At 46.9% G+C, this 11705-nt stretch overlaps 1 protein-coding gene across 1 annotated transcript in view; it reads left to right on the top strand.

The window, feature by feature from the left end:
• LOC103368073 (zinc finger MIZ domain-containing protein 2-like) overlaps nucleotides 1–11629 on the top strand; it is a 16518-nt gene extending 4889 nt beyond the window's left edge. The window contains exons 5-20 of the mRNA XM_008296319.1: nucleotides 45–287; nucleotides 447–606; nucleotides 1540–1658; nucleotides 1845–1937; nucleotides 2145–2334; nucleotides 3043–3184; nucleotides 3976–4054; nucleotides 4158–4289; nucleotides 4544–4649; nucleotides 5728–5885; nucleotides 6004–6071; nucleotides 6767–6835; nucleotides 7018–7304; nucleotides 7958–8130; nucleotides 8204–8401; nucleotides 9275–11629. Of these exons, the coding sequence (XP_008294541.1) occupies nucleotides 45–287; nucleotides 447–606; nucleotides 1540–1658; nucleotides 1845–1937; nucleotides 2145–2334; nucleotides 3043–3184; nucleotides 3976–4054; nucleotides 4158–4289; nucleotides 4544–4649; nucleotides 5728–5885; nucleotides 6004–6071; nucleotides 6767–6835; nucleotides 7018–7304; nucleotides 7958–8130; nucleotides 8204–8401; nucleotides 9275–9382 (2325 nt within the window). The 3' untranslated portion in view covers nucleotides 9383–11629. The remainder of the gene's footprint in view (nucleotides 1–44; nucleotides 288–446; nucleotides 607–1539; nucleotides 1659–1844; nucleotides 1938–2144; nucleotides 2335–3042; nucleotides 3185–3975; nucleotides 4055–4157; nucleotides 4290–4543; nucleotides 4650–5727; nucleotides 5886–6003; nucleotides 6072–6766; nucleotides 6836–7017; nucleotides 7305–7957; nucleotides 8131–8203; nucleotides 8402–9274) is intronic.
• The last annotated feature ends 76 nt before the right edge of the window (nucleotides 11630–11705 follow it).

Raw genomic sequence — 11705 nt, 5'->3', positions numbered from 1 at the left:
TCGGCGGTGCGTTTAATGTCAGTCATGTTCATTCTGTGCTGCAGATGGGGGGTCCAGCCTACAGCAACCAGTTCATGGCCCACAGTGGCCCCCGCGGTCCCCCAGGTATGGCTCCTGGAGGCATGGGCCCCAGTCCAGGGCCCACCAGGGGGCCGCCCTCCATGGGCCCCATGTACGGCCCTGCAGGGGGTCCACAGAGGGTCCCTCAGCCTCCAAACTACGGCCCCGGACCTCAGCAGGGACACCTGAGGCCCCCACAGGGCCTCAAACGGCCCTACAGCTCTGAGGTGAGGATAAACCTGGACACATTTAGACTCTACAGGACACTTGTGGTCAGAGTCCGTCTAGTTTGTGACGGTCTCAGTTTGTCGTTGGGCCTTTTTTTAGCGTGTTTACTGAACTGCAGCTTGTGCAGAATAACGAAGCTGCACTTTCACCGTCCTCAGTCCTTCCCAGGAATGTCTCAGCAGTACGGGGTTCCTGTCGGCTCCAGCGTGAACGTCATGTCTGGTCCTGGTGGTGCCGGTGGATCCATGCCGGTTTCAGGTGGAGGCGGCCACGCTGGGCCCGGACCGTACTCTGGGCCCAACATGCAGTACCACCCAGGTAGGACGTCTGCTGGTGGCGGGAGGGATTTTATTATTGTTGTTGTATCTTTAATCTGACAGAAGCCTGATGCTAAAGTCCTCAGTTGGACCAGAACCCTGGACGGTAGAATGAGCCCACAGCCTGGTTCGTACCCTGAGGCCACAGGTTTTATTCCAGAGGTCTGGGTGCAGATGGAGAAACATGAACAAACATTTCACATCAATGAAAGAAACTGCAGGTGGTTTAAACACAGCAGAAGTTTTCATGAAACCAAACAAATACTGGATATAAACACTGAGCTGAAGCTGAAACTCAGTGAATCTGACTTTAAACCGTTCACGTCACAGTGAACTGACAGGAACAGACTCTGCTCTACAGGTTGTGTGTGGATGTGTGTGTCCGTTTGGTGTTGGTTGGTTTGTGTTGCCTTCAGCACTGGGCGCTGTAGTCTCCTACAGCACTCCTTCTGCACAATAACCGCAGGTATATACCGATATGTTCACTGTGTAGGAACCCTGCAATAAGTACGAGTAAAACAACAGTAATTTAAGTTGTTTACCACAAGTTAAGTTTTCCTGTCTAATGTCGAATTAGACAAATAACAAAAACTATTACAAATTAATAAATAAGATCCTAGACGTGTAACACAACCAGATAAAACACAATAATAGTCATAATAATTTCCTAAACCTTTATTGAAAGTTGTCTACATGTGAAATCATTCCCTCCGTTGTTGAGAAAGACAAAGATTAGTTAGAAAAGGTGCCCTCAGTTAGCAGGACAGTAAGAACTAATCAGAGCTAAACTCTGTAAATAAAAACAGTGAACTCTCTTGTTCTGTGTTCTCTGAGGAGTGATTAGCGTAGCTTAGCACAAACACTGTAAGCGGAGGGAAACTGCTAACCTCTAAGAGTTTGTGTTATCGAGTCATTTCTGCCTGTTTACCTGCAGGTCCAGGTGGTCCAGGCCCCGCCCCCCAGCGCTCTGGCTCCTCCCCCTCCTATCAGAGCCACAAGATGCCCCTCCCACAGTACCCCCCCTCTGGACCCCCCAACTCCCAGTACTACAAGGTGAACAAGGCTAACATGTTCGGCTGGTTCAGCGCTGTTTATTCTGACACTCTGTGAAATAATCGACGACCTGATGAAGCAGATTTCTTGATCGTAAAATTCCTCTGTTGCAGCCCTGAGCGATGCAGGAGACTCCACTAATAAATGATCAGTAAACGGTGGTGACGTGATGTTTTGTTTGTGCAGCAGGACCAGTTTAATGGTCAGGGTGCAGGCTTGAACGCTTTGACCACAGGGGGCGCCGGCGGTGTCTACAACTCCTTCAACCAGTCGTCCGGGGTGAGGTCATCACTTTGATATAGTTTAGTAATGTCAGGACTTCTCTGTATTATGAGGACGTTTCTGTGTTATGGGGACGTTCATGTATTAGGAGGACCTTTCTGTAATATCAGGACTTTTCTGCATTGCGGTGACTTTTTTGGTTTTCTGAGGACTTTTCTGAGCTCATCCTGGTGTGAATCTAACGCCTCCGTCTCTCCCTGCCAGCCTGGCCGAGGGTTGCCAGGTTACCCCTCGTCTCCGGTTCCCGGAAACCCGACGCCTCCCATCACCCCCGGCAGCTCCATGGCGCCGCCCTACATGTCGCCAGGCAACAGTGACGTCAAGCCGCCGCCCTCGTCTTTCCTGGCCGACATCAAACCCAACATGGCCAGCCTGGTCCCGCCCCCGCCCACAGGTGATCAATACCCAGCAGGTGGTCGATCGATCAGCTTCAGTCTCAGTGTGAAGTCAGGAAGTCACATCAGTCTGAGTCAGAAGGAGATCAATGAAGTAATCACATCGTAGCATCACAGTCGTCTGGTTATTGACCAAAGAAATGGACAGACCAGATTATCACCAGTATGGCGTCTTCCTTTAAGTCAGTTTGATAAACAGTTGGTTAAATGAAAGATTATTATTTGTGGAGCAGCCGACAAAACTAAACTAAATATGACAATATCAGAGTAAATGTTTTGTTTTTAGTAAAATAATCACAATATTTCCACTAAAAATCTGATTTATCCTCAATAGCCTGATGATTGTTTATAGAACGATCCGATTATTGCCACTGAATAAAGAATTATCTTTGGTGAAGTAATGAAATAATGGTTTTTGTTTGTTTGTTTGTTTGAATGATGAATAACTGAAATAACCACATTACATTTAGATCAACAATCAGAATAATCTAAGTTTATTAATGTGATTATTATTGGTTAACTGAGCCAATAATATTAATGTTCATGAAATAGTCTCATCGATATTCGTACAATCACGTTATCACCACTAAAAGCAGGATCAATGATCAGGTTGTTATCGATGAGATGTTCTGCATCGTTTGAACATGTTGGCAGTGATGTCACAGGAAGCGACCGGGCGTCTGACGGCGTTGGCTTCCTGTCCACAGGTAACCCCAGCGACGACCTGCGGCTGACCTTCCCGGTGAGGGACGGCGTGGTCCTAGAGCCCTTCAGATTAGAGCACAACCTGGCCGTCAGTAACCACGTCTTCCAGCTGCGAGACTCCGTCTACAAGACGCTCATCATGAGGTAGCGACAAACACGAGCACGCCACAAACAACACGCAGCGCTCAGCCTCAGACATCAGCTGCTTTCGTGCTTTTATTTTGACGGTTATTGCCTGATGCTCCACATTAAATTGTCCACTCAGCGGCTCCCCAGCGTCACACCAGCGTATCAGAATCAGGAACAGATTTATTACCAGGTACAGTTCACACAATACGAGGAGTTTGTAGAGAATTCAGAGTGAGGTACAAGATAAAAAATATTTTAAAAAACTAAAAGTAACTAAAAATAAAGATAACTGTAATGGTGCAAAGCAGAAGCAAAAAATATTGTGGAGCGAAGAATTAAAGTTAAGTTTAAACAAGAACCATAAAACTAGTTATTTAGAAGAACACCGAGGGTGCAGACACACTGATGTTTACATTCATACAGATTATCTGGAGTGTCGATGATCCGTTTCTTTGTGTGACTTGTTGTGCAGGAAAACACTTGGTCAGTTTTTCTTCCAGTTTTCTGGTTGGAGCTTTCCTCCAGCTGTAATGAAACCAGAGCGGTGTTTGAAAGATGCTTTTATTAAATAACTGAATCCTGCCAGGGTGCACAGAACATGACTCTGGTGTTGGGTTCAGATTTTTCTGTAAATGTAATAAAGCTCTTTCCTACCGTCAAGAGGTTCAGTATCATCATCAGTTTTCTTCTTGTTGAGGAGTCTGAACCAGTTCCAGCTTCACTGATACGTATAACCAACACAGCAAAGCCATGACAACGATAACGATAAGTGTGATTAGCAGTAAAAGGCTCGTGTTTCCCCTCAGACCCGACCTGGAGCTGCAGTTCAAGTGCTACCACCACGAGGATCGGCAGATGAACACCAACTGGCCCGCCTCCGTCCAGGTCAGACCCTCATCACCGACTCATCAGGGGCAGAAAACCGTTTCAGATTCCAGACAGTGCTGCTGTGTGAGCTCAGCTTTGTTTACTTCCTGTCTGTCCTCAGGTGAGCGTCAACGCGACTCCTCTCACCATCGAGAGAGGCGACAACAAAACCTCCCATAAGCCCTTGTACCTGAAGCAGGTGTGTCAGCCGGGAAGAAACACCATCCAGATCACCGTCACCGCCTGCTGCTGCGTAAGAACACACACACACACTCATATGATACACACACACACACAGATGTGCATCTACACACAGACACTGACCAGGTGATGGTGGAGATGTGGATCAGAGTTTCCTCCAGTGTCTCGTTTTGTCCAAAGATCTTCAGTTTAGTGTCCCAGAAACCAGAAAACATTCACGGTGATCAGCTGACGATCACACGGTTTGACCCGTGATCGGTGAGCAGCTCTCTGAACACGTCTGACCTGCTGTCTCTGTGTCTTCAGTCTCACCTGTTCGTCCTCCAGCTGGTTCATCGTCCGTCGGTCCGGTCGGTGCTGCAGGGTCTGATGAAGAAGAGGCTGCTGCCCGCTGAGCACTGCGTCACCAAGAGTGAGTCTGTCTGACCCATCTATCGATCTGCAATAAATACGTAGAGGTCCAGTCAGTCAGTCGTCCCCCAGAACCTCCTCAGAACACCTGGTTCTGTATCTGCAGAACCTTTATCTACTGACCAGAGTTCTACCTTCAGACTGTGAATGTTCCAGAGGTCCAGGTCCTTCAAGTCCACAGAGGAGGGTCCAGATTGATCACTTTAATGGACTTTTTCCATCATTTCTGAGCCTCAGAACTTCATCAGTACAGCAGATAGACACATGACATTTAGGAGGAAGAACACATCTGGGTTCTGGTAGAACCTGACACCAGATCAGTTCTACATCCATCCAGGTGTCTCAGTCTGAACACTGGACCTGGTTCTGTTATTTTATTTTGTCATGTTTTGAGCCACTGTGGACGGTTCTGAGTCATTCTGAACATCTGATGAGTGATTTCTGTTATTTTAACTCATTTAATGTCATTTTGGATGAATCCTGAATCGTTCTGGACCTAAAATCCTTTTGGACCATTTGTCAGTACTCTGGGACGGATCCTGAAGTCGTTCTGCTCCATGTGGTGGTCATTGCTTTGAATCATGTGGACTGGAGTTGATCCGTTTGGTAAAATAATGAACAGTTTTGAGATTCTGAACATTTTCTGTCTCTTTGGATGTGGTTCTGGTTCTGATCAGTCACCAGAGGAAACTTCACAAAGTGCATTCTGGGTAAACTTTCCAGGCTCATGTCAGCATGTGTGATGGTGGTTGGTCAGAACCAGTTCTAGACGATGGAGGGACCGTTTACCTCCAGAACCTACCAGAACCATCTGTAGACAGGATCCACTCTGGATGAATCAACTTCTAACAAACTCATCTTTTAGCGCTCACGACTGTCTGGTGGTCGCTGATGTTGATGGTTGTAGAAGAATGGCAGTGAACAGAACACCTGGTTGGTTAGCTGGTTAGCTGGTTAGTAGCATCCTTTAGCTCAGTGCTAGTAGTCTAGGTGGTGTTGGTCCCGTCAGCAGCAGCAGCTCAGTATTTGCTGGTTCAGTTTTCTGCCTTCTTAAATGACTTTCTGCGTCCGTGTCTCAGTAAAGAGGAACTTCAGCAGCGGGTCGATCCCCGGGACCCCCGGGCTAAACGGAGAGGACGGCGTGGAGCAGACGGCCATCAGGGTCTCCTTAAAGTGTCCCATCACCTTCCGCCGCATCCAGCTGCCCGCCAGAGGCCACGACTGCCGACACGTCCAGGTGGGAGCCGATCACAGCCTGACGGGTCGGATTGATCGCTGATCAGCAGCATCAGCCGGTCCAGGTTTAGGTGGCCGTGTGTCTGCTGAGTGAGCTAACTGAGTGTGTCTGTGTCCAGTGCTTCGACCTGGAGTCGTACCTGCAGCTCAACTGTGAGAGGGGAACCTGGAGGTGTCCGGTGTGCAAGTAAGACCCAGAGCTGTGTTCACCTCCACTCACCAGCCTTCTTCTCCCCACCAGCTCCCATCTGCTGCAAACCTTCAGAAGCTGCACACTTCAAACGGTGTCTGTCAAAGTTTAGCTTCACCGTTTATCCAAAGAACATCTGAGGAACTAGTCCAGATAAAAACAGAAATGTTCTCCGTCATTTCTCATCGTGTTGTTGATTCAGAACCTGTAATACTGGACCAGTGATCTGATGATGGGGAGAAGCCGTCATGAAAAGTTCCATCTCTGAGCACAGTAATGAAAACGTGAAGAAGCAGAAGTGACCTTGTGATGTTCTCTGAACCGCATGTAGCTGCAGGTCTCAGTAAACCAGACACGTAGAAGACTTTAGGAAGTCTTGTTTCAGAACTGACGGACCCGTAACTGAAAGAAAACGTCCAAAACACACATTTGGGTGTAAACAAAGTCTTCATCTCAGTTAGATGTTTTAATAAAGTTCAAATCAAAATAGAGAGTCTCTGGTTCAGTCTGGACCCGTCAGCTGTCAGAACACACATCGGACTTCCTGTTCTTCAGCTGTTGGATCTTTTCTGCTCTTTGTTTAGTTTATTGTTGAACTCATTGCAGTGAGTTCCACCACCTGAAGCTTTTCTCAAAGTGCTCTATTGATGAAGTTCAGAACCACAACGTTGTGTGTTTGTGTGTGTGTGCAGTAAGACGGCCCTGCTGGAGGGTCTGGAGGTGGATCAGTACATGCTGGGGATCCTCATCTACGTCCAGAAGTAAGAACCGCTCGTTGGACCCTCAGCTCAGATGAGAAGCAGCAGATCAGATTATTCTGAGCTCTGATGTGACCTCAACTTACATTGTTCCAGACCCGAACCGGGACTCAGAACCAGCTGAGTAAAGGTTGGGTTGGACTGGTCCTGTCTGGTTCTGACTGGTTCTGACTCTTTGTCCTTAGCTCTGAGTACGAGGAGATCACCATCGATCCGGTCTGCAGCTGGAAGCCGGTTCCCGTGAAGCCGGACCTCCATGTGAAGGAGGAGTCGGACGGTCCGGTTCTGAAGCGTTGCCGGACCCTCAGCCCGAGTCACATGGTTCTGCCCAGCGTCATGGAGATGATCGCATCGCTCGGCCCCGCCCCCTCCTCCTCCTCCCCGATGCCCTACCCCCCCCTCCCTGCAGGGGGCGGGACCAGCAGCAGCACCCCGGACTACTCGGGCCCAGGTACCGGTTCTACCTGCTCAGGTACACGTTGGATGTCTGAGTTCAGCAGCTGCTGTACCGAAGGTTCTGTCTGCTGAACCTTCGGGGAACCTTCAGGAAGCATTTCTTAAATGTTCCTTAAAAGTAACTAGTTTTCAGGTAACGTTCCCCAAAGGTTCCCCGAAGGTTCTCTGCAGATGGCGCTCTCTGAACATCAGGGAACCTTTAAGGAGCGTCCAGGAAACACTATCAAGCGTTCCCCAAAGGTTCCCTGAGGCTTACTTTTTCCCGAGCCTTCAGAGAATGTCCAGAGAACGTTCCCAAGACATTCCCTGAACATTTCCTAGAGGTTGCTGTCTGCTGAACCTTCAGGGAACATTTCCAGGACATTGTCTGAACTTTGAGGGAACATCCAGGATCCCTGAAAGGTTCATGGAAAGTTCCTCAAGCATTCCCTGAAGGTTATTGTTTGCTGAACTCTCAGAGAACCTCCAGGGAACATCAAGGAAGCTTTCAGGAAAGTTCCCTGAAGGTTACTGTTTGCAAGGATGACCTGATCACATGTATTGATCTGATCAGCTGTCTTCACCTGATCACATGTATTGATCTGATCAGCTGTCTTCACCTGATCACATGTATTGATCTGATCAGCTGTCTTCACCTGATCACATGTATTGATCTTCCTCGTCCTCCAGCTCCGTCCTATCCCGGTCAGTCTGCCGGTTTCTCAGACTTCGGTGGTCCCGGGACTCCCGGCGTTGGTGGGGACTTCTCCTCCCCCGGCCCTCCCCCCCTGTCCTACCAGTCGGAGCTGTCCAGCGCCCTCCTCACCCCTGACAAGCCCCCCCCCCACCCGCTGGCTGCTCAGGTAAGCAGCCCTGATCAACCGATCGGCTCTGATCAGTCCATGACGGGATGCTGACCGTCTCCTCTCCCCTCAGATGTCCGTCTCTGGCCGTCTGGACTCCACTTCCCATGGTGCTCCTCTCTCCCAGCAGCAGTCGCAGGGTCTCCATGGCAACCCCCAGCTCGGGGGCGGAAACCAGATGATGCAGCGTAGCAACCAGAATCCCCGTCTCCAAGGCGACGGCTCATTCGGTCTGGGCGGGTCTGCTGAGGTTCCAGAACCTTCTCTGGACGTGAGGAGAAACTATTTATTCATTTATTTATTCAGTCATTTCTAAGAATAAAATAAGTTATTGTTATTTTTATTGTTATTGTCATTAACAACAACAACAACAACAACAACAACAACAGCAGCTCTGGATGTGAGAAGAAGCCAGAAGCTGAACTACATTCACTGTTATTCATGTCATTATTAGTGTTGTTGTTGTTGACAATAATAATAATAATAATAATAACAACGAGTAGAAACCAGCAGGTTTTACTGTATGTGCTCATAACAATATGAATAATAACAGTAGTGAAAATAATACTGCGGGAAGTAAAACTTGTGTTTTCTTTTTGGTCTCCATTATTCATGAAAACCACCAGATCTCCTCTAACATCTATGAACCCTCTACAGTGGATGTTGTTCTCATGCATGAAAGCATAAAGTAAAGCAGAGTTTTGTTGTCAGGCGTCTCTTCATTGACTTCGTCCGTCTGCTTCTCTGACACAGTTTAGTTTCTGGCAGCTGTTTTCACAGAACAAAGAGGTTTTTACAGTCAGGTGCTTTTATGTTGTAGATGTCTGCAACAAAGCCGTTGCTTTTTGCACATTAAAGGTGAATCTGCCCTCATTAATGATAAACAATAAAAGCAGATGGACAATCAAAAGGTAAAACTAAATCACGAGTTTCCCAGATTTCTGTGAAAATTGTTTATTTAATTAACCTTGATTCCAAAACTAGAACTGTGAGCTCAGCTTGTACTCAATAAAGTAAATGTACTTAGTTACTTTTTACGACTGGAAATGTGCACAATGGAAAAAACTGTGGTGGGCCCCGGTATAGAACCCTGAGGAACACCATGTTGAGTGTAGCTTATTTGTTGACATGTTTGTTGCTGCAGTTGCTTCCTGAGTTGACCAACCCGGACGAGTTGCTGTCCTACCTCGGACCTCCAGACCTCCCCAACAACAACAACGACGACCTGCTGTCGCTCTTCGAGAACAACTGAACCTGAACTCGCCGCTGAGGAGTCAAAGCAGAGACTTCGCTGTAACATATGTTCTCTCATCGCCCGCCAACAACATGGCCGCCGGTCCAACATGGCCGCCGTCTGCACAGGATGGAGCGAAACAAAAAAGCGACTTTTAAACATGAGAACTCTTTGATGTGTTGACTATGATGAACTCGATGGTAACTTTATTGTTTTTTTATTCTCTGAACTGTATTTCGATGCTTCATCCTTCATTCCGTCGGCGCCGACAGCGTCGCTGCTCGGCCGAACTGTTAAAGGGACGACGCAGCCCGGCTGTTTAACCACAAACCACATTCACCGTTTCTCATCTGGGTTTTCTTGGACACTGATGAATGAGGCGTGTAGTGAAAGCAGGTGAAGCCGTGATGTGGTTCTTTAAAGACAGAACGTTTCTGGTCCAGATGTAAACGCGGCGGTTCAAACAGGTGGAGATGAGCTTTAAAGGAGCTTCTGTTGTGGAGACACTGACAGTGTGAACAAAGAGGCTTTGAGAGTCCAGAGAAGATCAGAAAGTGACAGAACGCAGAAACAGGATGTTCACTGAGCCACAGTGTGAGACTGAAGCTGATGAGGAATCAGAAGAGTCGGTTTATTTTCTTCTCTGGTATTGGTGGATTGGTGTGCGGTCCAATAATCATCAAACCACAGTGACAGCCGTTAACATGGATCAAACTCACTGTGAAAAATGACCCAAACAAGATCTGTGCTTCCTCCTCCTCCGGGTCTCAGTTCGTCAGTCAGCAAATCTTTGTGTCATTTTTCAAGCAAAAAATTTGGGAAAAAAATCCAAGTTCTGTCAAGACTTGCTGTTTTTATTTGTGACTGTAATCAGAGTGTTTGGAGGTTTTCTGACATTTGAAGACACGTTTTGTCTTTTCACAGCCTTCAGATGGTTGATACGATCCACGGTTCTTCATAAACGTGCTTCATGAACTAGGTTCTGAGGAGAGTTTCAGGTTTTTCACAGGTTTTTTTTTTTTTTTTTCAAAGCGTCTCGGAGAACATTTAATTTTCAAAGAATGTTTTCAGGGTATTTGTCCGTTCAGATCATTCTCCTCTGAGGCTGAACACTGTAACTGGAAGTTGTCAGATTGTGTGATAACACCTGAAGAACGTTCTCAAACCACAATGTTTTTTATAAAGCGGTCCTAATGTGACATATATACGAAGGTAGAATGATCAGCTGGTGTTGTGGGGATGCGGTTCCGATACAAATAGAACGTTCTTCCATGAAATGTTCAATGCAACATTCAGCAGATGTTTTAAGGACATTTTTAAATGTCCTTGGAGAACTTCTGGGAACCTAGGGAAACTTTAAACATTCCTAGAACATAGCAGAACCTTCTTAGAACGTCTTCAGAAAAAAAAAATCTAGTCAATCTCTTCGACATCAGCATCAACGTTCTTCATTTATTCTAACAGAACAAACCTCCACTGTTCTGTTCCTCACCTAGAACTGAGCTTCGTCCAGTAACCGTATGTTCTGCTCTCTGAGTTGATGCTGAAGCTGTTGGATCTTCAGTGGAACCAGAAAGACGGAGAGAACCAACTACGACACTGTTCCTTGAGGTTGAGGAAGTCCTAAATCAAGACAAGCAAACTTTCTGTTTGTTTTTATGGCTGTAAAAAAAAAAGAAGATTCAGAATCCGCAGCTCTGGATGAGACCTGTTCCTCATCACATCTTCATCACCTGCAGAAACTGTCCTGAGTTAAATGTCAAAAAACACCAAAAACCTTTATCTTAGTTCCTCAGACTTCAGTGTCACGAAGACCCAGAGTTTAAGTTAACGTCCTGAAAACGAGGTGGAACCTGTGAGTTCAGGTTTCTCTGCTTTGACGGCAGGTTGCTGCAGCAGACGGACGCTCAGCGATCCGGTGTGTGTCTGCATGTGGCTCAGTGAAAATCGCATCTGCAATCTGTCCCGTCTGCCTGACAGGAAACGTGTGAATGAGGCCAAAGCTGCTCAACACTTCATGTGTTCACCTGGTGTGTCGTCGGCGCCGATGTATATGGAACCAGAACGAAGGGTTGGTCTTCATCGTCCTCCTCCTCATCGCTGTCATTCTGTATGTTGTAAAGTGACTAGAGTCCAGACAGTTGTGGTGTCTCCATGTCCCAGTGGCTTCTGGGAACGAATAAAAGTGTACATGATGATTCAGTAACGATGCTAATAACATAAATAATAACCTTTGTAATTTAATAAACACACACTGGAAAGACACTGAGTGATTTCTCCTGTTTGTACTCGAACTAAAGAATCAGAAACAAGACAACAGCAGCAACAAGTCAGTTTATGA

Source organism: Stegastes partitus, unplaced genomic scaffold, assembly GCF_000690725.1.
Source record: "Stegastes partitus isolate 25-593 unplaced genomic scaffold, Stegastes_partitus-1.0.2 Scaffold1120, whole genome shotgun sequence".
Taxonomy (NCBI): Eukaryota; Metazoa; Chordata; class Actinopteri; family Pomacentridae; genus Stegastes; species Stegastes partitus.
The sequence above is the reverse complement of the archived record's forward strand: the minus strand, read 5'-3'. Positions and strand labels throughout refer to the sequence as shown.